The sequence below is a fragment of the Motacilla alba genome, chromosome 9, assembly GCF_015832195.1.
Source record: "Motacilla alba alba isolate MOTALB_02 chromosome 9, Motacilla_alba_V1.0_pri, whole genome shotgun sequence".
Classification (NCBI taxonomy): Eukaryota; Metazoa; Chordata; class Aves; order Passeriformes; family Motacillidae; genus Motacilla; species Motacilla alba.
The window spans coordinates 18,542,521-18,570,156 of record NC_052024.1 but is presented as its reverse complement, the minus strand read 5'-3'; the positions used below and the strand labels follow the sequence as shown (position 1 = coordinate 18,570,156).

Sequence of the window (27,636 nt, the reverse complement as noted above, 5' to 3'; positions counted from 1 at the left end):
GGCAATAATCTGACTGCAGCTATTATCCAATTAAACTGACAGAACATGACAGGAATAATAATATTAGTGTAATAACTCCAAGGGAGAAGGTGTTAGTTGAACACTGTCTATATCCCAAATACTTTTAAAACTTCAAGAGTTAAGGAGATTTTAATTTTATGTTTATTTTAGGAATTACTTGGCTCTGTAAGGTGTAAGTCAGATACCACTGTTAGAGTTTGCAAACACAGATGAAGTCTCATAATCAAAATGATGCAAAATAAGTCCTGATCAAAGTGAATTTTTTCACTTTTATCTTTTTTCACTTTTCCAAATGTGAGTTTTGATCAAAACCAAATGATCAAATAACACAGATTCTGATCCACTCCTATGGCATGAGCTGATACTAATTATGGCATTCGTGACATTTATGTAAGAGTGGAGCTCACACTTGTGTAAGGGCCAGCTTGGTTGACAGTGTGGCATCTGAGATTTCATTTTTTTTTGCTGTGCTGAGCAGGCCAATTTGAAAGGCAATTGGGTTTGTGCTGGGCTTCTAATTTAGAAATTGTGCTGGAGAAGGAACTGTAGTTGAGAAAACACAGTTAGGTGACTGTGTTTGGGAAGAATGTGAAGGGAAAGGACTTCCCTCTGATTCCTCTGGTCCTCTGTAACACAGCACATCAGGTCCACAGGCTCTTGATCAGTGGATAAATCCTGAGCTTAGCTGGGAGCTCCCACCTCCTGCACACACCCTGTGCCTGTGCTGCACAGCCCTGCTCCCATAAGGAGCCACCCAAACTCCTGATTTACAAAGACTGATCTTTTTAGGACTATCCAACTGCTTTTGTCCTTGTGTGGGACTCTCCCTCCCCAGGACCTCCAGCCCATCACTGCCTCTGAATCCTAGGATTTGGAGCACTATATGCCAGTCTAGGCAATAACAAGGGTGGTGCAGGCTTTCCAAAACATCACTCTCAAAAGAGCAGCCACGCACTGAAGATGGACTTATGACTAAAGAAGATTTTGAGTGTTCCTTTATGTATTTAGGAATGTGTTCCTTTATGTATTTAGGACTTCTCTCATCTTCTTAGATGAGTTGCCTGTGCACAGATTGTCTCTGATGCATGGTCCAGCGCAATGTCTTGAAAAATTTGCATAAATATTAAATAAGCAGCTCGATGATATGTAGTAAATGACTATTTGAGGGAACACAGCCTCAATGTGATGGATTTTCTGGCTTGCAGTGACAGATCTGATGTCATGCTCCGTGCTAGAGTAGTTACATTACTTCATGCTGCTGGCACTGAGAGATCCCAAGCACTTCCATCAGTAGGGGAGACAGGAATAGCTTTGAGAGTAGCAATGTTCCCTACAACGTTAAATTAGATTGGACCCCTTGGACAGCTCCTTCTGTTGTTTGTCTATTTGTTTTTAGGAGACAACTGGGTAGATCTCATCTAATTATTAAGAGTGAGATTCAGTCTTGCAAGGAGATAATCTTAAAGAAGTTTTGTTTGTAGGTAACAGGAGTTGGGCACAGAAAGCAGAAGCTGATGTTGACTAGCAGTAAGTGTCGTTAGTTGGCTGGCATGACTTATGCAGATATTTTGAGACATAAAATCACTACAGTATCAGTGTTTTCCAGATGAATATTATGTAGGGAATAAACCCTCCCTGTGTCCTAGTCTGAGGAAAAGGTATGTCAAAGAAATTCTTAGTGACAAAACTGCAACGAGCACTAGACTGCCTCTGATTTTTCCAGACAGCATCACTTATTTTTTTTGACAAAAGAAACTGCTGAGAATGGCTAAGACAGCAAAACATACATATCACCCAGAGACATCAGCACAGTCTACCTGCCCTCTGCTGACTGCTTGTTTTCACATAATTCTGCATATTTTTGCATAATGGGCATGCTATTATTTCCATGAGTACATTTTCAGTTTAGAGATTTTGAAGCAAACCTTCTCTCTCTCAGCTATGAAAAGCTTCTTCCAAAGTTGTCATTACCATGAAGTTAGTGCTGGGTTATACAATTAGGAATAACTAATTAGACAAAGCAGGTAACAGTGCTAAAACCACCCCAACTGTGTGCATTTGAAGTGAATGATGCATCCTGTTTAGCTGGGAATGCACTGGGGAATGCAGCAGCTTGTCTGTCTCTTGTTTCTGTCAAGATTGCTTGGCTTTCTGAAAGATGTATTCTGAACAGTCTCTTGGTCTCAGCTGAGGAACTGGAGTCTCATTCTTTGGTTTGTGCCACTGCCACTGGAAGTGGTCCCTGTCCTCTGCCACCTTCTGAATCCTGCCTGGGAATTGCTTGGAGGACTGCAAGCTAACAGAGGGTGAAGGCCTGTCAGGGACCATTATGGCAGCCTAGCAGAGATTATTACAGTCCAGCATCCAGGCCCTTCCCTGACCTTTTACCAGCATAAATAAAACCTGTAAAGCAGCAGCATTTAGCCTAATTTCTCTGACTCTGTGGTCAGGATTACTGCCTGGAGGTTGTTAGCCATGTATGAGTTATTATTTTAAAAACAGGCTAGATTTTGAAAAATGAAGCTTGAAAGCTCTTTGAGGCTACTTTACTATAACTGCTTCCTAAACCTGAGAGGTGGGAAAATGCTGCATGTTATGCTGCTTTCTCTGCTCACAGCTCAGGATTGCTCTCCATGATCTGGTGTTTTTGAACCACTTTTAAAGCAGATAGACAATGTGTTTCAGGAAGATTTATGGTACAATTGCAGTATACTGGAGCATCAGAATGAGGAGGCAGCAATGTTAGGATTTGCAACGGAAAATGTAACTTGTACATTTGATTAAATTGCTGGCCACAAACTGGTTTGTGTTCCAAAAGCATGAATTTGTCAGATCGTTTCCTCATGGGGGACTGCTGGAGTTTTCAGCTTCACTCACACATGGCATGGGCTTTCTGGAATTGCAAATGCCATGTTTCCTTCAAGCACTGGTGTTTGGAAGAGGGAAGGAACAGACTGAACAAAAAAAGGCAGTATAATTGAGTGAGATTCTGGAGCCAGTGGATGGCTGTTTGTAGAACCCAGCAACAGGCACTTCACTGATGCAGTAAGGGGAATAGTCTGCAGCTGCTCTCACAGGGAGCCTGCTGATTTCCAAGGCACCTAGGGAGCTAATTTAGGTACTGAAACTTAGGTCTACAAGTTCTGATGTGTTTTACCTCTCAGTCTGCTGTGTAGCACTGAAAAGTGACTTCCTTCTGTAGCTTTTACCATTTACAAGATGGAGATAAATCTACTGACCTGATTTCCAATGGCATTCTGGAAATAAGTGAGAATTGTATAAGATACTCTGCTGAGAAAGCCTCACACGTGTCAGGAGGGCAGCAGGTACAACACCTGTCTCTGCAGCACCTCAGTGACCCTGGTTTTGCACACCAGCCTCTACCTACCCCTGGGCTCCCCGCTCTGCCACTCACTCCTTATGCCCATCAGCATTTTAAGGCAGAACTCTTTCACCACTCTCACCCCTGCCCTTCTCTGCCTGTGTAGGAATGAGAAGCTGTGTGTATTTAATGAGTACTTTTAGATTTTTTTAAAGTTATCATGGTGATAAATAGAAGAATTAAAGGCACTCACATTTATAACATACCCACAGACCAACAAAACCAGAGAGCTCTTTCTTCTTTCTCCTGATCCAAGGGCCTGAGTCCCAAAACAACTTGGAGGAGACCACAGGGTAGTGTATAGAGGCCCTCTGCCTACAAATCTATCAGCTGTGGTGAAATTTTGCAATAACTTTCCTATTAGGTACAATGTAGCTTGAGGCTCCCTGTGTATTTTTCAAAGACACTAAATCTTAGGTGATTTTCATTTTTGTTGCGTGTATGTGTGGAAAACAAGCAAGTCCACTGGTGAGAGCCTGCAAACCTGGGAATAATGGAGTTAGAGACATTCCCTCTGCAGCTTTCTCAAGCTAATGGCTCACCCCAACTTTCATTTTGTTTTTCTCTCTCAGAATCTCTTTGCTCACTGCTGCCAGCCAGAAAAGCAGGCTGAAGCTCACTAAGATGAAGTAGCTGGGTCACTGCAGAAAGTGCTGATGTGAGCTGTTTCTTAACAGGTTGAGCTGTTATTTTCCCACATAACCCTCTGGATGTGCTAAAACAATAGATTTTTTTTAGTCTGGGAAAGTATGTGAATCTTGGACTAAAGCTATGGATGTACTGCATAATTTTTGATGGTGCAGGATTTAGTATTTCCTGTCCTGTGTCTTAAAAACTAAATAACTTGCTATAGTGTAGTAGCCAATTCCCACTATTTTGAGATATATTTCAGATTATATCAAAGGATCTAAGAGAAGAACTTGACAGGTATCAGTGAGTTTAACCCCATGATCAATCTCTCTCAGATGGGTTGGTAGTGTCCCTGAGGTGTTTTTATAAAGAGAGGAACTAAGGCACAGAGAACAGGGGATTGCATTTACAGGCACAGTGGAGCTTGTGTCCAGTGAGACTCACTCTTCAAACACCTTGGGATCCCATTAAAAGATCTTTGGTGTATGCCAAGCTGGCAACACATCAATAAATATTGGTATGAAATGTTGATTTACTGTTGATTTGCTAACTCTGGGGTCTGTACAGGGTAGTTTCCAGCATGACACTAAAAGTTCATGTTCAAGACAGAGGGATTGATAAGAAAATATTAAAGTCCACACACAGAGAAGAATAATTTGTAGAATTGTTATGGAGATGATATTCTGGTGTTTACTGGTAGTTTTGGATTGATATCACAGATTTCCTTTAATTTTACTTTTCTGGTTACGTATATAAAAGTACATGTATAAATAAAAGCTTGCTTTTCCAAAATGCACTTAGAATTTTAGCCTTAGTGATTACCTCTAGTGAAGAGACAGCTATTGATTTTCTGGGGACAAGAGTACTCTTATTATGTAGAGGTTACAGTCCTACAAATTTTCATAATAACACAAGATATTTTTCCATTATAGGTCTGGTAGGAAGGGAGAATGGAAATTTTTTCCAGTCTCTTTCTGTGACCTTCCAAATGATTCTGTTTAATCCTGCATTTATCTGCCTGAAGCATTAGTCATACAGGTAGCCTATTTAGAAAAGTTCTTAACTTCTTCTATATACAAACGACCTAAACTTCATGTGAAAACAGATTTTGATTGATTTCTCTAGTTCATTCTTAAATCTACTATTGGAGATTAGTCACAAAGTTAAAGCCACATTTCCCAAGCACCTATGGCTGTAGAGCTGAGTATATTCAAAAGCACTCAGGTTGGAAAAGGTTCCTTACACAAATAGCTTTATTTCCCTCAAGGCTCACACCATCTTCCCAGTTCTATATGAAAACTTTATTCTTTAAATACATTTCATATTTTAGATAAAGCCAGAAATCTTTCAAGACACTTGCACTTCAGATTGCTGCACTGATAAAATAGACAGGGATTTATTTTAAGAAGTTTCAGGAGGGTGCAGCCTCTGCAGTGTGAACTGCAGCAGTTGTGGCCTTGCCCACTCACTGCCATGAGCTCGCTGTGCAGATGGATGCCAAGGACCAGAAAGTTCCCCCAGCTGCAGGCTGGCACTGAGAGCTGCTGCTCACTCTTGGCTCAGTGTTTCAAAAAATGGTTGTCTTCCTTCTGGCATCTGCCCTTTCTAATTTTTCCTTAGTGCTTAGAGCACAATATAGACAGGATCCACAGCTTCAAGTGAGAAGATAAAAGGTCGTGTCTCATGGCAGGGTCTTCAAGCTATTTTGTTGGAGCCATTGGAAATTTGTTATTTCTTTCCACGGCGTAGTCACTCTTTGATGTGTTGGTAATCTCAGGCACTGAATTAACTCCAGCTCACACCCACTCCATCCAGAAAGCACTTTAGACACTACTTTTTGTGGGAGGTGATGGAGTGAAAGTGGAGTATAAGTATTTAAAAGAACATCTCCTATTGCTCAGTAAAGTGGTTTTTTTAAGAACATCTGTGTTTTGTTAACTCGCACACAGCCATGGGCAGTGTGCTCTGACTAAGTTACACGGGGCAGCCTGGCAGAACCCAAGTCTGACATACTGGGAATCACAAACACCTCACAGGCTGTCTGGGTTATTAACATATCCCATTTAGTTTCTGTGAAAACTCTTCAGTATAACCTGCTATGCTGAGCTGTCAAAATGTTATTTAAATAACACTGATGGATGGCACGTAGGAGACAGGCCTCCCTTAAGCAAAACACCTGGCACCCAGTAGCTATTGATAAAGCTTCTATTTTATCATCTAGTATTTTTTAACTGTAATTTCACCCCTAATTGTATTAAAAGTAAGCTTTAAAAAGAGATTATCTTTCCCTGGGAATTTCCAGGTGACAAGTGGCACTGCTCTCCCCGTGGAACTGTTCCTGTGACCCCCAGCTGGAGCTGGTCACAGGGCAGGACACAGGCTGACCCACACTGTGCCCAGGGGGACACTCTGGGGACAGCTGTGCTGCCAAAGCAAAGGGACCAGCATTAAGGAGCTCCTCCATCAGCTTCTAACAATGGCTCAACAGGCGCTGAAGGAACATTTCTGCTGAGAACTCAGGGGACCCAGGTGAATCTTAAATCAGCTCAATGTGGCACTGATACCACATCCCAATGGATCCAGTCTGCCCTGGCAGAGAAGTGGCCAGAATTCCTGTCTGGGGCTTCACTGCTGGCATTCCCAGCTGAGGGGATCTGGGATTTGCTCACACACTGAGCAGAATGATGTGTCTTGATTAAAGCTCATTTGAATAGCTTTGTTTTGAGTAAATACAGCTGCAAGGGAAAGGTGCAAGCACACAATCTTGTCAGTGAATTATTAAAAATCAACTTTTGCTGCTGGATAAATACAAATAAAATACTTGGAAGAAAAAAGAAGTTGTTGGTCAAAATGTTAGAAATTCAAGGTAAGGCACAGATTTAGCTAAGTCAGGCTGACAGCATCCAGGCAGAGATTCATTTCACTGAGGTCTGCTGAGCCTGTTCTAAATAAAACAAGTAGGTTTTGCTTCATAAACAAGTGGATTAATCCACTGAGTCCCCGAAAAGGAATTTTTTTTTGCCTCTATATTGTCATGAAGATGTAATAAAAACATCCCTTAAGTCCTAATCCAGCATTAAAAAGATATGGTATTTTGGTTTGAATTAATGATACTGAATAATTTCTGTGAAAGGAAGTAAATATCATACTGCCAGAAATATATAAGCTTCTGAAATTCAGTATTCCTTAGCTGATTGGTCCAGATAAATATTCAAGCATTTAGCGATGTACTTTTCAGGCAAGGTCACTCTATTTCTGTTTTTTGTGTACACAAAATATTTCCAAATCAGTGCACTGCATTTTGGTATTAGTTTTACAGAAATTACTACTATTTATGCCAAGAAATGAGAAGGGAATTAACCTAAGAAATTGGTATCTTGTTGGAGTTAACAGGCTAGAAATGAATACAGAGAATGTGAATGGAAAGCATGGAATGTTAAGTAGTTATTGTTTTAAGCTGGGAGTATTGGCTTGGCTATCATAAATAAGCAGGGCAGTGGGTGATATTGCATGTAATTTCCACTGAACAGGGAAATGATAACTTGGTGGTGGAGTCAATGCTTCTGCTATCCTGACCTGTGTTTATCATCACCTTGATTTACCAGCACAGTGCCATTTCCCTTTTCAGTCTCCCTCTGGTCTTTTCTTGGCTTCTAACATTCTCCTGGAGAGAGGACTGTCTCCAACTGTAGTCTGTTCATTGTCTTTAAATATTGATTGTTCTTCTTCCCAAATCAGGACACATGCTAACCTATTTCTTTCCCTGACAAGTACAAACTTCCTTGTCTTTTTCTTCCATTCCTAGTGTGGGTAAAAATGGTTCTTCCATGTTTTGCAACTGGTTGAATAACCTTATTACCTTTCCATGCATAAGAGAGGAGTTCCATATCTGCAGCCTTGTCCACATCACTGTTAGTGAGAACTGTTTCCAGGCTTAGAGACTGTCACTCCCTGTTGTGTTAACTGGACTGTAAAACCCCTCATGGGCAAGAACTTTCTGAGAAAATGCGAAAATAGACAGATGATCAAACTACCTCAGAGGAGGTAAGACTACCTTTTGCCCACTTTAATATAGAGATATACACTCTGGATATACCTGTGAATAAATTTTATATTTTCTCTGCAGAACAGCTCTCCTGTTACGTGACCCAGCTGTTTTCTAAGAGCAGATCAGAATTCCCTGCCACAAGACTAGAGGTGCAATCCTGGTTCCTCCAGAGGCAATGGACACTTTGGCACTGTAAGATCATTTTGTGCTGTGTACAGCAGGAGGCTGCTGATGCCTTGAGGGTTTTTCCTCCAACTCCTCTGACTGCCACTTCTGACCACTGTAAGTGAACTGGAAAACTGAGTTGGAACAAGAAGGCTCTTTTGACTGATTCTTTGTGTGCCTGTTTACACAGCTCCTGAGTCAGCTGCATGCTTCATGGCCATAAATGTAATTTCAAGCCTTTTCATTACAACTTACAGCTTACCTGAGAATTCTAAAAATATTATCTGCTTTATTATATTACTCCAAGGTAGTTTCTAATGTATTTTGTGTGTGTACGAAACAAATATTTTGTTGATGCTAAGAATACTTTGAAATGCCTGGAGAATCACTGCAGGAGTATCCTGAGCAAGTGAAAGTGGATTTTTGCATCACTTAAATCTTTAGACTTAAAATAAATGCTTTTCCAGAGTATATGCTGTTCCCATTCAAATGATGATGTTGAAGATCAATTGTGTCAAGTGTGTGAAGTCCATCAGCCTGTATTATGTTGCAATTCATATGACTGGTCACTAAATGGATCCTCCCAGCCTCAAAATCTGTCAAGGTGTGGGAACACAATTTTTTTTTTTGTAACTTCAAGTGTGGTCCAAATGTCAAAAACATTTGCTAGTTTTGCTATTAGTTATGCACCTCAGTGTATGTTTATAGTCTTTTAATCAGTACAATGTCGAAGTTCAGTGGGAGCTTCTGCCTGGTTTTGTCTCCAGCTGCCCACTATACATTTGTGTAAAGGTGAAAACTTAAACTAGTAAAAATTTTGGTATGATCAGCTTCATTTTTCATTTTTCCAGGAGGCTCAGGTTCTAGAGTAACTAATTTATCTTCATTTCCCTTACAGCTGTTTTTAAATTGGATTAGAGTTTAATTTGGAACTCTTTTGTGTTTTCTCCTTTGGGACCAACCATATGGAAAATAATAAAACAAAATACCTTGCTTGCAGCACTGAAATAACTTTCAATAAAAAGGAAAGTATTGAAGCAACTTTACTAAGTGACTAGGATTGTTCAAATTAGTTACAAATGATATCTAAATGAAATTTTAGAAGGGACTGTCTAGGCTTACGGAAAAAGAACATGTTAAGTGAAGCTCTACCTCTAAGAAGAGTAGAGCAGAGTACCACTCTAATCAAAGAACAGTTCATTCATTCATTCTTCTACATGTCAAATGATTGACTAGAGAAGAAAACCCTCCATGAGGATGAATGGTATGAAAAGGAAAATACTAAGCAAGAATCTTTTTTTTTTTTTTTTTTTTTTGTAATGAGCAGAAATTTGCAGTAGAGAAACTCGGGTTTGCTCTAGAGAATAAACCACAAGTAAACAGGAAGTGGTGGCTGAGGGCTGGTTTATGGCACCCTTACTCCAAGAAAAATCTTACTCCATTAGCAGCACCATTAAATCCAGCAGTGCTACTTGTACAAAAAGCTCATTTTCGTTCCTTTAAGTTGTCACAATCTGACGCTACAGGAATAGAGTTTGTAAGACAGCCATGAAATGTTTTTCCATCGCTGCTCATCTGCACATTCATAATACATCAGAAATACCTTTTTTTTTTTTTTTTTTAGCTCTGTATCTATTCTTGGCCATGAGATTTTGATAAAGAATTCACACAACATCCTGCATCCCTGATGTTTCGTTTCTACCGCTGCCCAACTGTATCTGTCTGCATGTACCATTTCGTTTTGTACATCTAAGCACCGACGTGGTCAAAAGGTTAATACGTTGCAGGGGAGGAGGAAAGGGTTCCCAAAAGGTTATGAGCCTCCCTAAGGACTTCACAGCAGCCATGATACTTATATTCCTTTTAGATGGTAATATTTGGCAACACACTGGCATGCTTAAATTATCATATATGCAATTTATATTCCCCTGGTTCGCTCTCAAAGCCTCGCTGTTCTGAAGCAATCTACTGCTGGGTGACAGAAGATCCAGATCTCGCTGCTCAGCCTCTGAGTGTTTGGAAATGACCCTCTTTTTTCAGAGGTGAGAAAACGTTCTGATTCCTGCACCTTACGGTCTCCCCTGCCAGCTGCCCGTTTCTGACTCCCTTTCGCATTCAGTCTCTTTACCACAGAATACAAAATCCTCTTAACAATTTCCCCCCCCCCCCCAAAACTTACCTTGCAGTATTTTGGTAGCATATTATCTTGCACTGGACTTTCTTCCCTGGAGCCTGGCATCAGAGTCCAAATGAGGTCATTAATCTAAAAGAGTGGAGTGGTCTCATGCTAGCCCTGGTTCCGGAGGGCGCCGCGCTCGGTCCCGTTCCAGGGAGCTCTGCAGCCTGAGCTGAGCCAGCCCTGGGCTCCCACAGCAGGACTGCTAATGGTCAGGAGTGCACAGCTTGAGCACTGCTGTGTCAGTAGCAGGAAGCTTTTACCATGCCTGGGTTCCTGTCAGTGCTACTAATTCAATCACTTACATATGCAATAAATTCACATGAAAAATTAACAAACACCTAGCCAGCAGCAGTGCCCTCTGTTCATTCTCTTTTTCCTAAAAAAGCAATGTAGCTTTCTCTTAAAATAATTGGATTTAATGGTTTCTTTATTTCAGCATTTTGTGAAAAAAATTCCTTTATTCCTAAATAGCTTCTCAATATTAATCCATAACATTATTTTATTTAGCTTTTATTATTAATATCTTCCATCAGGTTCTCTTCTAATTACATCTGTATCATCCTTTGAACTAAAAGGGACTGTGCAGATGTCAGGGTGCGGTATAGCTCAGCAGCTTGCAGTGATCTATTCCACTCAAGATCTATTTGATTTGATTCTATTTTCCATCTCTAAGATCCACTACAGATAATTTTTGGTATCATTAGTAGTAATAGCTCTAAAGGCAGTGCAGCCTAAAGAGGAAGAAGGAACCTGGGACTCCTTTCTCCTCCTAAACAAGAATCCCTAGGAAACTGAAGTCCAAGTATCACATCTTTCCTTATTACCTTTTTTGAGAGATTGTTGATGCTCCCTGGAGAGCTGGTCTGGGATTCTACAAGCAGCAGCCTACAGCTCACACAGTCTAATGACAAAGAACTGTGTTCAGAACTGAGAACAACTTAAAGCAAAAACTGTGGTCTTTAACAGCAGGTTTGTTGAAACTGTCATTCCTAACACAGCTTGAGAAAAGAGGGTGAAGTGAATGTACACATCCCCTGCCCACGGGGCAGGATAAGATTTATACCAGCTGTTAAAGCAGCTGGTGACCACAGTGATATTCAGGATGCCTTTGGCATATTCCTTCTCCCATAGACGTGTTCCAGCACCTGGGGCCATGTGTGTCCACTGCCTGGCCCCTCTCACAGCTGCTTTTTGCCACTATAATAAACTGACAATCACATGGGCAAGGATGTGTCCCAAGACATATAAAAGAATTAATCTTAAATTCCTGTGTCCACTTAAGTGTTTCCTCTGAGTGTAGTATGGAGATTAAAATATCTTAATTCTCTAGAAAATTACTGAGACCTTTAACTCTTTCATCAGGTCAGTCTTTGAAAAGGTTGTCTCACTATGTTCTTCAAAGTTTCCAGTTGATATGTGTGCTAATTACCATGCTAAGATCCCTTCCATGCTCCAAGTATTGTGCTCTGTGTTCCTGACAGTCCCCTCCATTCCAGCCTTTTTCTAAAAGTTACTCAAACTGGTTCTACTGCTTTGCACGAACTCTTCTGCTTCATACCTTTTCACAAGTCTGTATCTTGAAAAACCACTTTGAATACCTAGATCAGTACAGCAGTTGCTTTTTTGCAATATATCAATACCAGTCTGTTCCTTGTCCTCTTATAATTATCATGTTATGTGAATTATCATGTTATTACAAAGCCATCCTGAAGCCAAATCACCTTTTTTTAGAAAAAAGGCTAGGAGCAATACATTGTAATTTTTTCTGCATTATATATGAAAAATGGAGAAGCTAGATGGAGAAATCTTTCACTGTAAGCAACAGCAAATCCAGCAAGGTCAGCTTGATCCTGAAGACTCTGCTGGTGTGGCCCAGTGCAGCAAACTGATCTGTGGAAATCAAGAGTGGCCTCACAGTGCTTTTCCATTGACTCCATTTCTTTTGTTATGGATTTGGAGTATACAACAGTTATGAGGTAAAGCATTGAATGAATTGCATTACAGTTCATTAGCCAGACATAGATGGGATTATACTGCGACACAGTGGTGCAAAAAAAATTGTTGTAGTTTCGTAGAACCAATGGATAAAATCACAGAGGGGGGCTGTGCTATCTGCTAGAACACATGTTCAACAAGCTCCGCTCCTAAAACTCTGACCCCTCATTCAGCCTGGCTCAGAATGGGATTTTCCTCCTCCTCCTCAGCCTCTGTGGTTGGGGTTCAGCTGTGCCATCCTGCCTCCCTTTCCAGCACCGTGCTGCTCCTGGGCAGGATGCTCCCAGCTGGACTTTGCTTCAGAGCTCCTCTGCTGTTCTCAGTTTTCCTTACCCATTCAGGGTTCTCTGTTATTGTGATACCCATCTGCCTCCCTTCCCTCCCATGAATTATTCTTCTGTCCATGTCCTATCAGCAATATCCCAGAAGGAAGAGCCAAATTTACTTGGCCATGTTTCCATGTTTTGAAGAGAGCCCTTTCGAATTTGGGATTGCATTATTGTTATGTATTTACCAACTCCCCTAATAACTCAGTTATGTGCAGGGCACTGAATCCTGTACCATGCAGTTACACTCCAGTTTCTGAGTGAAATCTGGCAAAAAAGTTATTTTTAAGACGATTTTAATTTTTATAAGAATAAAACAGTGCCTCAGTAATTAAAAACAAAAGCACTTGCCATAACTGGATGGTATCTTTTAACATACATGCTGCCATGGTTCTCAGCCAGTATTAATTAAGTATGAATTAATTTCTTATTAAGTATTAATAAGAAAGTGACACAGGACAGAAATCTGCAATGGATTTCCTCTGGAAACCATACTTCTCAAATTTCAAACATTATTTTGCTATCAATAAACACAACTTCTAGGGACTGCACAAAATTAAAGCTGCAGAGAAACAAATGGTTACCTACACTAAATAATTGCTTTTCCTCTTAGATAGTGTGATCCTGTAAACATAAATCAAGTAGAATTAAATGCAATGTCTGTAATATATTTTTCCTTTATGAAAACAATTTGACGAGAAAAAAATCCCAAGTGTGGTTGAACTCACAAGCAGTGACTCTGTTCCTTTTCAAGAAGTGTCAGCTATAAAGAATAATAAAAAAAACCATGAAAAATCTGAAATTGTCTTTGACTAGTAAACTTAGAGTATTTTGTAAAATATTTGCAGTTCTTTGATACATGTGTATTTAATTGTCAGGTAAGTGGGAATGACAGACAGACATCATCTCTGTGGTTTCAAAATAAAACATACACTAGAATGTTTTATTTAAGTTTTTACCTGTAGATGAATGTAAATGTTTCTACTGCACTCCTTGCAGACTGCTGTCCAAAAGAATGTGCAGTTGACAGCAACAACCTTCTTGTCTGAAATGCTAGACGTGATTTTAAATCTTTAGAACTGTTGTTTTAGCAAGAAAGTCCAGAAATCAAAGGCAGCCTGTTGGCAGTGATGTACTGAAAGCACCATGCAGACACCATAGCTGAAAAAATACGTTGGTTGTTTATTGTGTATTAGTGTAACCCAAAGATTCTATTTCCTTGTGAAAAGAGCTGTAAAAAAAGTCACTAAAAACCTTATTAGTGCTGTGTTTTGTATTTGCAGATACAGGAACACTTTGTACATAGGTGTCAGCCATTTGCTAAATTCAGGTTTGATATTTTTGGTCTCTCTAGCCTCTGTCTATCGTGTATGGTTGGCCACATCAGTAACATCTACCATCTAATTCTGCAAATGACACACAGGATGGAACTCCAGCATGTTTGTGTGCATGAAGGAACAGTAAATACTTGTTTGTAAATTCACATAAAATTGCCTTGCTTGCTGCTTAGCAAATACACAGAATCTATATGCAACAACATGAATATACAGTTTTTCTGTGATGATTAATGAGTCTGAGTTAATTATTTGGAGTTTAATTCGAATTTTTATTTCTGGTATTTGTCAGCAACTACTTCAGAAAAAGACAGTGAAATTTGCTTTCTCTTTGACAACTATAAAACACTTTAGAAAAAAACCATTCATTTTTTTGGCGTAATGGCAGGAAAAACACTTATTCCCCTGCTCAGTCAATTTAGTGATATGCTTTTGCATATCTTTGTTTAGCCAATATCCAGTGATCTCACCTATTTGGAAACTCTTTTGCTGGTGTGACACTTGAACTTCTAAGATCTGAGTAGCAGAGTGATGCTCAGTACACCACAGCACAGAACTGATAATGACCAAGAGCTGCAAGGCTGCAGTGATATTATCAGGTTGTGATTGAGTGTTCAGGGACATCTGTCTCCCTGATACACGGTGAGATGCAAATCACAGATATGAAATGGGACAGGAACTCCAGAAATCAGATACTGAGATACTTTTATGAGCCCGGATCAATCCAGAAATAATATTCTGACTCAGTACAGGGATGGAGCACCGACTCTATGATGTGGCTTTGTGATCCCCTCCAAAAGAACAGCCCAAAGTGAGTTCAGTAGTTTTTCCTGACCAGAACTGCAAAACAGAAGACCGTATGCTCTAAATAATAACCAATGCATTTGCTTCTGGAACTCAGGAGAGAAAAGTGAGCTGGTGGTAGTACGGAAAAAGAGCTTAGTCCTGACTCAGCCAACGTCAGGGAAAATATCCCTGCTGGTTCTGATGGGTTCTAGTTTACATCCTCATGCACACAAAATTTGGTTATTATTGAAATACATTTAAGCTTCCTGTTACACAATGTTGACACAGCTGGTGATTTCCAGCCCTCGGTGCCCACATGAATACGCGGTGGTGAAAGGCTTCAATGTCTCTAACATAAAAATCGAGTTTAGCTGTATGGGGGAAATACACTTCCTCTGATTGTAAAGGTTTTAGATGAAGCAAAACCATGAGTTCAGCAGAGTGGGAGACTTGATAAGAAAGCTGGCAGAGAGAATATTCAAACTTTGGAGCTCAGCTCTAAACAAAATAATGTTTTGGACTTGGCAAAGTGGTACAAATTTGTCACTGCCTGTGTGGGTCTCTTAGCAGGAGGTTACTCAAGCTGTGAATACAGTCAAACCTTCCACAGCTGTAACACGAAGACTTTTGACTTCTTGACATTGAGTATTTTGGTTTTTCTGAACCAGATTCGGGGTGTGTTTCTGCTGAAGTCACAGAAATTTGAGAATGCAATTTCTGAAAGACTTCTGAAGAGGACTTCAGAGGGGCAACGGAGAGGGGACTTCACTGATTTGTATAAATATCTAAAAGGAGGGGTTCAAGAGGATGGACCAGGCTCTTCTGGATGGTGCCAAACAACAGAACAAGAGGCAATGAGCAGAAATGGATGCACAGAAAGTTCCACCTGAACATGAGAAAGAAATTTCCTGTGCAGTGACTGTGCATTGGAACAGACTGCCCAGAGAGGATGTGGAGTCTTCCTCCCTGGAGACACCCCAGAACCATCTGGACACAATCCTGTACCATGTGCTCTGGATGACCCTGCTGGAGCTGGGAAGTAGAACCAGGTGATCCACTGTGTTCCTATCCCACCTGAACCATTCTGTGATTCTGTTAAGACAAGGAAGGTGCTGTTCCTTCCTCAGAGGTTCAATCTTCTGGTCTCACAGGCAGCATGTCATACCAAATCTCTCAGAAACTGACTCTGTTTCATCTTAAAAGTAATTAGTTTTTTTGCTTCCACTATTCCAGTTGGAAGGCTACTGAAAGTCTTGATTGCTCTAATGATCAGAAACTTTCTTCTAATTTCAAACCTAAATTTATTCACAGCTGGTTAATATCCATTTGTTTCCATGCCAGTTTTGTTCTTAGCTAATTTAGTTTTTTCCATATCTGGTGTTTATCTCCCTGATGCATTTACATGCTGTGATTACGGTCCTGCTGAGCTGTCATTCTGCTCAATGAAATAAGCCAAAATCTTTTGGTCTCTTCTTGCAAGATAGACTTTCCCTTCTCCTTGATCATCCTTCTTTGGAGCTGTTTCCATGCCTCTCTTCTGTACAAGATTCTCAACTGAAAATCTGCTGCTGGCATTGTCAACTGGCACTGATATTTTCCTGACTATTCTGGAAAAAAACTCTTCTAAAACTAGATCTGCATCTGTCTTTTTTATGGATGTATTTTATCGACAACTTGCAGTCATTATATATATGCAAGTCGTTCTTCTCAGTAATTCCTAAATGATAGTCCATGGATTAGGGTAGGCTTTTTGTTATTGATGATAGTGTTAAATGAAATTGTATTTTTATTGCTAAAGTACAGACAGGTCCCTCTGTGTGGTGACTGGAGCTCAGCAGTAGTGAATGTTTCCCAATATTGACAATGTTTTCCAGCACTGAGTAATCAACAAATGCAGTCACCATCTTCCTGCTCCTTGTACGTCTGTGGATGAAACATCAGAAACATCCACTTCCAAGAGTGATCCACAAAATCCTCCCCTGTTAAACTTTTCTCAGTCTGACAGTCCTTCCTTTAGTGCTCTATTTTTCATTTCCCCAGGAATGAGTTTCCTGCCTCCTTTACAGATTTGCTGCTATTCTTTACTTTCTCACACTTCAATAATAATTTCTTTTGTAACACCATAACAAATGCTTACCAAATATCATATAGATCATGCCAGTTATATTTCTCTTGCCTAAAACCCCAGTTATGATAACAGAAAATGCTATTGGGTTAGTCTGACATTATGTTTTCCTGACAAATTCAATTTTTTTTTTTGGTCTAGGTTTGTTTAGTTTTCCTTGAAATCTGTTCCCTAAAACCTTGAAGATTACAGATAGCCATATGGGTATCTGGGCTGTTAGTTGTCTTACCATTTTTCTCACCTTATCTTAAATCTGGTATATTTTCTGTTCTGCTCACATTTGTAACTAGACTGTAACATATTTTCTACCAAGTCTTCAATTTAATATAACACATGTGTAATAGCTGAAGAATTCATACCCTCTTAAAAATTTTGGTTTCGCAACATAAATTAGGTTATCCATAATACAGATGCCACTTGGAGTATGTTTTACTTCTCCTCCCCCTTTTTCATGAGATAACCAAAAAACTTCCAGTGATTGTTTAAATATACTTTAATGTATTTCTAAGATCCAAATAAACTTTACTTTAGGCAACTTGTACTTTTTCCTTCTGCCTATGAGGAACTATCTTCATCCTCTGTGTGCTCTCCATACTCTGTGTTAAGGCATAACCTCAACAACATAAAAATAGAAAATATTAGTTGTGAAGCTTCTTAAAAATTTTCTGCTCATTTTCTTTGGGTACGGGTTCTTAATATAACCAACACCTTTGTTTTTCTGCCTTTCCTGAACAGCATGTAATGCTTTTTTGTGAGTATTACATGGATTATTGTTCTTTCACTATTTCCATATAGTATCTACCTGTCTTCAAATAATTATGATTTCTTCTGTTTGCACAGGTTCAGGCAATCCTATGCATCTCTTCCAGCTGTATATAACTTGCCACGTTGTGTACATCACCCGAATTGGGTAAAGTGGTAATATCAACTGTTCAGAGCAAAACCAGCACTCACTTCCTAGCTCCCATACTGGTGCTCCCATTGTTTTCTCTGTTGTAAATCAATTTCCCCCCTTTCTTTTATTATACATTCTTTCTTGTGTTCCTTTTTCAAAGCCTTCTTAAAATTGTCCTGGTTCTTAAAAGGAGTGTTAGACAACAAATAGCAAAAGATGAAAGATGTCATCTACAACTCAAGCCTGCAACTGGAAAATTACATTCCTTGTTAAACTTCCATGAATGACAGCAGAAATAACCTGTCACTTTGATAAGACACATGTCAAGCTGTATTTTTTATTTTATTAATCATTTCTGTCACATTTCTGTCATTACTCCTATAACAATGGTGTCCAAGGCCATATTGAGGACTAAGGCCATCTCCTACCTAGCATAAATATTATGAATCTGTTCTTTTGTTTAAAATATTTCTTTTTCAGATTTTAAGAGGTTCTGACAGATTACTAACAAATCAAAACGTGATGTTTACTCTCAGTTTTACATAATACTCAGAAATACTCAAAAAGCTTCTATTTATTGTAGTCCTTGCTTTTTCCTACATTAATATTAGCAAAACTGACCACAGGAAATTCTGTGAAGTTAAACTCTAATATTCAGCATTACTTATTGAGAACCATATTTCTGTATTTCAGGCTAAGCTTAAAGGGGCAAGTATTCCCCTTCAATTGATTTTTAATTAACAGTGAATAAGAGTTCCTGGACCCTTTATTGATACACCTACTAGTCAGAAAATGCTGAATTTGAAAAGGCATTTCGTGACAGCTTTCCTGCCCCTATCCAGGAAAGGCTGTATTCACTACTTGGCACTGGAGCTTTGGAACCTGACTGGTGACATTGGGATGACAGAAATTAACATGGAAAAGACATGGAAGCAAATGACTGCATTTTTTACTTTTTTACAACAGTGTAATTTCAAATTAGATACACTGACATAAAAGTTAAGATACAGCTGGCTCTAATGTTGGTGAGGCAAATTTTAAAGTTTGTTTCCTCAGCTTTTGAAAACTATTAAAGTCTATAAAGCCAAATGATTGATTGTAAATGCATGTCAAAATAATTCTGAAGGTCTCATTTTTAAATGTCAGTGGACAAGAACATCTGAATGTCTTTTATGTATCTCATAGCAGCAAACAAAGTCATAATGTAATCAAGAAAGGTAATTTGTCTAAATTCATTGCACTGCACTTTCCTTATTACACATGCTTTTGCTCTTCTAAATGCATAGATGTCATTCTGTTCTAAACGTATATTTTATTGAAAAACGCTGTCCAAAAGTGTTGGTAACTTGTATTCAACATCCATACTGGGTTAAGAGGTGTAAAAAGGAAATGATATGAAATGAGCATGTTACCAGAAGACAGCAGACTGCTCTAAGACAAGTGAACATGAAGCAGTAGAGTGTTCCGTGTTTTACAGAGAAACTCACCAACACTTTATTCAGTGTGGCTCTTTTCCTGCAGGATTGCCAAAATAGAGAAGTGTGTCAGAAAAGGGAGTTTATGGGCACGGGTCCACCCTGCAAATGTTGTAGATAAAATTCAGGTGTTTTTTGTAAAGCTGGCTACTTCCCTTCTCGTGGCAGTCCCCCATTGCTTCCTAATCCTCACACAGCTTGTGAAGAGGGAGCTCTGCTGGTGAGAAATTTTCCACCACCAGTTCACCTCCCTCTACTCATGTGAGTGAACTACTACTGAGTAGAACTTTGCTGTGGAACACTTTTGTTTTGTGCCCAAGAGCTGCTGAGAGGGGGCTCAGCCCCTGCTGCAGGCAGCAGTCATGGGTGGTGAGCTGGAGGGAAAACACCACAAAAGTGGCAGGAGGCAAAACATCCCACGAAAGCCTTCAAACTCCAGCCAGGAGGAGGAAATCAGCAAACAGGACAGTGAGAGGAGCAGCAGTGGAAAATCTGAGTGTCATGATAGGCAATGGAGAAGTAGAGGACGAAAACTTAATGCTTAATCTGCTATGCCAACCTAAGAAGTTTGGCACAAAATGGTTTTTTTGAGAGGAACTGCAGTAATGCTGATACGTGATTAATTGTGCAAACTTTGGGAAAATCACATTCAGGGGCTAACATTAAACTTTGGGTTGTGATTTGTATTTCTGGACATGGGTAAACTGATGAGACATAGAATTTTTTTTTCCATTGCGTATAATGAGTTTCACTTACTTGATACTTTAGAATTTACTTTATTTATATGCAAATAAACCACTGGAAGTAAAACTAATGTACCAATGACTCAGAACTTCAAAAGCCTGGGAGCATAGCAATGAAATGTTAGACTGTTTATAATAATTCTAACCTGGCAGAAAAATTTGCTGAATTTGGTCTTTAGGATCCTTAGGCATTTTATTAGAAATATTACTGGACAATGATGAAAATCCATCGATACAGAAAGTCACCTCCTAGTTTACATGCCATGACTCTGATTTAGTAGACAAGTGTTTCTCTCAGTTTTGCATCACCTGTTTCTGAAACAGACTGTGCAAAATTAGATTCTGTGATACAAACAACTAGTATGTACTTTGTGTGCTGGGTAGATTAATTCTAAGTACTATTTCGATGCTTTTACCTTTTTCATTTTCAACATTTGCAAAAAGAGTAGCAAATTAACCCGGATAGAGGATTTTAAATGGACCTGGTTTGTACATCGATGCCCTTTTTTTTAAAGCTTGCTTAGAAACAAGATTATTATAAATTACAAAATAATCTAAAGCCGAGTTATGAGACGGCATTTTCTAAAGTCTAAATTTCTGCATGAATATTTTTCCATCCTTTCATGCCTGTTGTTCTATTTGAACAATTCATCCTGATACAGCTGGTGAACTTTATCCCGACTTTTTATCCTCCTCCTTTGCATAGTAAATTGTGACAATAGTGGTAGATTAAAAAAATAAAGTACAGCATGGTTCTTGAGTAAACAGTGACTCTTTGGTGAAAGTTATATACTGGGTTTAGACTAACATTTATATTAATATATGACAGGGACTACGCATGGGGCTGTTGTTTTTCTATTTTTTGAATGAATTTAATTCCAGAATAGAGGGGTGGATCCTTAGTTAGTTAGTAGATGTTCTTCTAATTTACATCCAGTAAAAATACAGCATGAGCCAAGAATTTCTGAGCCTTTGCAAGATTAGGCTCTTGTAAAACTGCTCAACAGCTTCAAGGAACGCTTCCTCTACCACTACTTCAAATGCACACAGTTTTCACAGTTTCAGTCTGCGCCTTTGCCAAATGCAATTTATTGCCTACTTGCTTTGAATTAACTTCATTCTATGAAAGTGAGCTCATTAGTTTTACCTTTTTTCAATTTACAAGGAGTTCATAATCTGCTGTTCAAAACTTGGTAGAGCTGCTACTGAAATACTGGAAAATATCAAGGCAAAATGGAAAACATACCACCATAAAGACTGCCCTAGTGCTCTGAGTACTTAGAAAAGAGTTGTAATAATAAAATATTATCAGTTTATCATAATGTAATTTTACCTAGGATAGGAGTTATGATTCACAGACACCACTAGAGATCAGTTAAGATTCCAGCCACGTGCCCAGATTTATAGAATTTTGTAGATTAAAGTTATTAGGTTTATGTTGGTATTAACAGCTGAGCTGAGATTCAACTTAGCATTGAACTGAACTTTACAATATGCATATTCTTTGTGGGCTGTTTTATTAATGTAAAAATGCACATTACTTTTTTTAATTCATAACTGTTTATTAGCTTGGGGTTTATTTATTTTAGGTAGCAGTGTCACCAACACTGTTACAGTATTTTTAACAGGTTCCCAAGTAAACCAAAATGGGATTTGCATCTGCAGTTAATATTGAGATTGTCCTGCTTCCCCTTCCTCACTGAGTTAGCTGTGTCTTAAATGTTGAGAAATCAGTGCAAAAATGCCTTTAATAAAATATTTAGCAGTACTTTTCATGCCCACTAAAACATGTGAAGCCCTTGAGGTTCCAACTTGAAAGAATTTTCATGTACACATACTTATTTTTTTGTAGACCCTCTAGGATCATATAGATAGGTGTGTGTTTGACAAAACAAAATGAAATGGGAATGATTAATATGGATCATTTCATGTAAATAGGAAATGCCAGTGGCACAATGTTAATTATCACAACACAAGAATTAAGGGCATGAAGCTGATCGCCTATGCAATTAAAAGTTTAGGAGACAAACTATCTGATCTGGAACTTGGCCAAGGCATCTTGACTAACAAGCCTGCTCCTGCAAAAAAAAAGTGCCAGAGGAACTCTGATATCCCTGTGTGGTCAAGATTTCTGCTTTGTCTAAATTAAGCCATCTCAAAACATAACACTGCCATATATATAATCCCATGCCAACATTTGGCAAAGCACTTCTTCTGTTCAACCATTTGTGCTGGGGAAGGCTGACTAAATACAGCATCAGGGCAAACAGTTTTGAAAGCATTTATTTTGAATTTTATAGGAAGCCAAATGCTGTGCAAATCCCGTTCTGTGACTGAAATTTGCCCCCTGTTCATTTATAGTACTTTCATAGAAGTCAACAGGAGGACTGGTACCAGGTCTATAATATACTGTAAAAACTTTAAAACATCTTATAGTTGGTTGTTAAAATGACAGCAATTTGAGAGCAGTGATTGGGGACTGAACTCAGCTTATGTTCTGCTTCCATCTGGTCTGCTACTGTTCTGTTGAAGATGGAAAACCACACACACAGGATTGCACACGTTATCCTAAGAGACAAATACTCTCTTTCCCCTGTACAGTTTAGCATTTAGACCTGGCTCTTCTGCCTTATCTGTGAATCCCAGGGTGTGCTCCCATATCCATCAGATTCCATCCTGTCAGAGCCTACATCTACTGAATTAAACAGGACTCCTTACATAACTGAGCTTGTACATTTGTGGACAAACAACCCGTGCATCTCATCTGAAGTTCTCTCTCTCATGCAGAAGCCTCACCCCCAGGGCTCAGGAGGGGCAGCTGCTGCCTCAGGACCCCTGGCAGTCCCAGTGGTCACTGTGCAAACCCAACCAGCAAACACGGAGAAATCAACGGCTTAATCTCATGAGGATGGTGAGACAGCTTTGAAAGAGCTCCTGTGGCACTGCACTTCTCTGCATCCTAGTGCTGCTCCTGCTGTGGCTCTGGGGAAGGCCACTTCACCTCTCTCCTGGTGTTTCATCTGAAAGCATGTGGTGCACAAGTGATAGCAAAAGCAAATCCTACAGAAAGGCACCTAGAAATGTGAAGGCAGGACATACCTTCCTGTTGGATGCTTTAAATTGCCTTTGGAATTTTAGCTTAGGACATTTTTAGTATTTCTGCATTGTGAGGCTTCACTTAGAAACCAGTAAGGAGTAAATCTAAACCTAGGTCTGTGGAATAAACAAAGTGATTTTCTGGCTTTTGGGGAAAAAAAAAAACCCCAGCAAAACAACAAACCTAATCCGTACTATAAACAAAAAATTAAGAAGAGATACAATACACACATTATGGCCTGATGTGGTAAAGTACTTTTGGTGGTGGACTTCAGCAAAGCTTAAATGCAAAGTATATTTCATCTACACTTGCAAAATTTACTGAGCTTAGTGAGAAATTCCCCACTGAAGCTGATAATGATTGATGCCTCTCCAAGATAGGTAAAATCCCAATCTCTGTAATTATGCTTATTACCTTGTTACAGTTGTTAAGGTTCTCCCCTTTTAGAAGTATTCCAAGAATCAGCTGAGTTACAGCAGGCTATTAGTGAAACATGGGCTCTGCAAGCATCTTTTAAAATAAGGGGACTATAGAATTAACTCTGCAGATTTTACTTTTATATCTGAGAATAGAACATCAGGAAAAGGGAAATGATTACTGGAATTCTAAGTCAGATCCTACATTTGACCCCAATAACTTCAGAAGAGCTGTTGCTCTAAGATGTGTAGGATCAGGTGTTATATATTGGCCCATCATTTTGCATTTGGATGTACCCAGTGTAGTTTACCCAGCTAAACACCACCTTCTCTTCAAGAAGTGTAAGTTCCATTAAGGGCTCAGTGCTTTAAACATCAGATCATTTTTGCTGAGTAGTCCAGGGTGCTGACCTATGTGTCTGACTTGATCCACCCAAACTGGGATGAGTTTATGGTTCACCTTATTTTAGATCAATAAGTAATTGCAAATAGCTCTTCCTGAATTAGTAAAAGTCTTAGAAGAAGTCTTGGATAGTATGAAAGGACCTATAATGCTTAAAATGTGCTGACATTTATTTTTTTTACATGTATTTGTATGGTAACTTAGCTTATGTTCCAACATGGTTTAACCAACATTACAGTAGAACACAGCATTGCAAAGAAATTAGCTTTTTATTGTCTTTGCCTGACTCAAGGGCTCTAATTAAGGATATACTAAACATGAAAATTTCTCCTAAGGCTTTAAGCTTTGTAGATGTTATCTGAAGCTCATTAATGCTTCCTGTTAGGACAAAAATATATTCAAAAGTTTGGATGATGAACTGAGGTGGGCTTTTGTTTTTTAAAATTGTAAGTGCATTCAACAGGAATAGAATTTTTAATTCAGCATGCCTTTTAAGAGAATTTGGTTATAATTTATTTATATTTGAGCTAAAAAATAAAAGTATTTTGAAAGAAAATATTAAAGTACACCAGTCACAACATATTTGCATGTTTTGACCTTATTTCCTATTGCAAGTTGGACTTCAATCTTTGAATGACTCAGAAAATTTACAGTGCTGTGAGACACCTCAAGATTCCATTAGATTCCCTTTTATAAAGTGCTGTTGAAATGTCTGTTGAAATCTTGCAAGAAGTCACTCACAGCAAAGAACGTCTGCTTTCTTAAGGATGTAAATACCCATTTGGCAACGTCCCATTCAGTAGCATTATTTATAGGACTGGTTTTGTGTTTTAACCTTATTATCAGAAATAAATGGTAACATGCATTGATTACATCTCCTGTTAAAACCTGTTTGCTCTCCTGTTACAAGCAGTGTTATGTCACATTATTTATCACTGCTGCGACCAGATAACACAAACATGAAAGAGTAACCGGTGTCATTCAGCTCTGGAAGGCAGTGCTGGATCAGAGTCCTGCCTTAACTCATCTGTACCGTGCACAACCTGGGCTCTGACACTGCTGCTGCCCCCCGTGACCACTCAGCCAGGGTTTAAATGCTGAGCAAAACAAACACAAGTGGTCAGCTCGCACCTCCCGAGGCTGCGGATCCTCTCTGAACAGCCTCGGCGCTAACACCACACACGACTGGTGTGTGATAAAAGCATTTGATCCTTCCTGGCAGTGAACACCAAGCCAGACTGGGTCAAAGCAAAGAATGAATCTGGGAGATCAATGTAAACCTTTACTCCACTTTGATACGTCCCCCTTCAAAACACACTTGGCTTTCCAAGGAAGAGCCATGCGAAGGAGAGCGGGAGTCAAGGTTAAAGCCATCAGGTCCAAGGCAGAAGAATGTTTTTATCAGGGAGGGGTGTATTCTGCCAAGGCAACGTAGATCAGTAGGATCATCAGACAAGATTTCTGCCTAAAATCTTGACGTTTCTTCGCCATGTGTTTGAATTCATTCTACAAAGTCATTCCGTGGCTTAGCAAAATTAACCCTCATCCCGTGTGGGGAGGGAGGAATAGAAATCCATCACCTTTAAACACAACACATTGAGCAAATCGACAGTTTGAGTGTGTTGTGAAACCTTTGCAGATTTTGCAAAGCAAGTGCTCTGTCTTTTCCCTTATTGTTTGCCCTTCACTTGACATACAGGAAGAGATGCATCAAGAGGATGGCAGGAGACATGTGTCACTTAAAGCATGCCATAACAATGTTTGCTCTGGAATACTCCCTCGAATCTGTTTGAACAAGCAGGCATCACACATGGAAAAAGACACAGAGAACTTCACCTAGTTACAAAGTTGACAGAACCCCTCTGCCATCCTCCCCCGCCGAGCAGCGCCAGCCCCAGGCACGCCGCTCCCTTCGGCCCTGAGCCGGAGCGCCACGGTCACACCGCACCCGGTCACTTGTTGCACAGTGCCAGGGTGGCATGTCCCCTCCGCTGAGCCCACCGCAACTTCCCGGAGCCGCGTTCCAGCGGAGCCCGCCCGGAGCTGCCCGTGCGCGCCGCTCACCTGCATGTGTCCCTGGTACATCCTGCCGCGGCTGCTCGGCTGCCCTCAGGCCGGCAGCTCGGCTCTGCGCGGGGGCACTGCTCCGGCCGCTCCACTACAAGAAAGAAAAAAAAAAAAAAAAAAAGGAAAAAAAAAAAAAAGGAAAAAGGAAAAAAAAAAAAAAAGCCTAACCCTGAACGAGCTATTTTTGGCTAAACAGCAAAATTTGTCCTGGCAGCTCCTGTACTGGTTTCAGTAACCCAGAGCTGCTCGGCGCCCTCCTCTCGCCTCGCTGCCCGCGTTTCCCCCTGCGAGGCGGTGCCGGCGCTGCCCGGGAGCAGTGCCCGGGGGTGCTGGGCAGGCGGGCGGACCCGGGCAGGGCTGCGGGCGGCCGGGCGGGGAGAGCCGCGGGGCGGAGCGGGGCCGCCGCTGCTGCCGGGCCTCGCCCGCCCGCCCGCGCCGCGCCTCGTCCCGCTGCAGCCGCCCCGGCCTGGCGGCCCCGGCCCCGGCCGCCCTCCCCCGCCTCCCGCCGGCAGCCCCGGCCTCCTTCCCGCCCCCCTTCCCTCCTCCTCCTTCCTTCTCTCCTCCCTTCTTCCCTCCCTCTCTCCCTCCGCAGGGGGAGCGCGCAGCATCCAGGGAACGCGCGGAGCCCCGGGCGGAGCCCGCCGGGGTCCCGCTGGAGCCGCCGCGCCCCGGCCCCACCGCCCGCCAGGGCTGGCGGCTCCCGCTGCAGTCATTCAAAGAAACAAACACAAAACAACGGGGAAAAAACCCCACAAAAAATCCTGCTGAGCATAACAACAAAAAATCGGAGCGTCCCGGACTCGGCAAAACCTGGATGTGGCCCACGGAGCCCTCGCGGGTGGCGAGTTTCGCCTCCCGGCGTGGAAGCGGAGGGGGCGCGCAGGGAGCGGCCCCGCGCGGGCGCATCCCGGGAATGGTCGCTGCCCGCCGAGCGGGAGCGGCGGCGCCGCGCTGCCGGCCGCGATCAACCGGGTTTCGGCAAAAGGAGCGGGCCCTACCTTGTGCTCTGCGGATGAAGAGCGAACGTGATCGCTCGTGATTCCCAGAAAATATAAGGAGACTCTTGTTCAGGCTTGGTAGTATCGCTTAGTAGCGTTTTCCAGCGCTTGCCAAAGACATCGTTATATAGGCAAAAATCTGGCACCGGCCGGTACGTGCAAGATTCTGACCTTGTAAACTGGCACAACAGGCCTGGCTAAATCCTGAAGGAGACACCTGCCTCATCTTGGATCCAGCTTTTTTCTCTACTTCGCCACCTCAAAACTGAAACTCCCAATCTGCTAAAAGGAGCAGCTGCTTCAATTTCATCGTAAATTTCTGTCCTACCCAGTGTGTCTATATTCAGTAGCACAGAAAACCTCCAGCGCCTGCAATTTGCTAGATTGTGTAATTTCTTGGCTCTGAGCTCTCAAGTTTCACTATTAAACTACACAAAACTTTATGATGGTTCTGATAGACCAGAGCAATCCAACCTTAAATGTGCTCCTGTACTAGAGCAATGCAAAATAGATTTCTTATTCCTGAAAGCAGCACAGTTGTATCATCACAG

General features: G+C 40.8%; 1 protein-coding gene across 17 annotated transcripts in view; it reads right to left on the bottom strand.

The window, feature by feature from the left end:
- PEX5L (peroxisomal biogenesis factor 5 like) overlaps window positions 1-27,393 on the bottom strand; it is a 101,071-nt gene extending 73,678 nt beyond the window's left edge. For 4 of the 17 annotated variants that reach the window (XM_038145579.1, XM_038145587.1, XM_038145589.1 and 1 more), the window contains exon 1: window positions 26,085-26,509. In XM_038145579.1, coding sequence (XP_038001507.1) covers window positions 26,085-26,105 — 21 coding nt within the window. In that variant the 5' untranslated portion in view covers window positions 26,106-26,509. Of the gene's footprint in view, window positions 1-10,425; window positions 18,809-26,084; window positions 26,510-27,085 lie in introns of those variants that run through there. The other 13 variants (XM_038145577.1, XM_038145583.1, XM_038145594.1 and 10 more) reach the window with 8 other exon arrangements.
- Window positions 27,394-27,636: the final 243 nt, after the last annotated feature.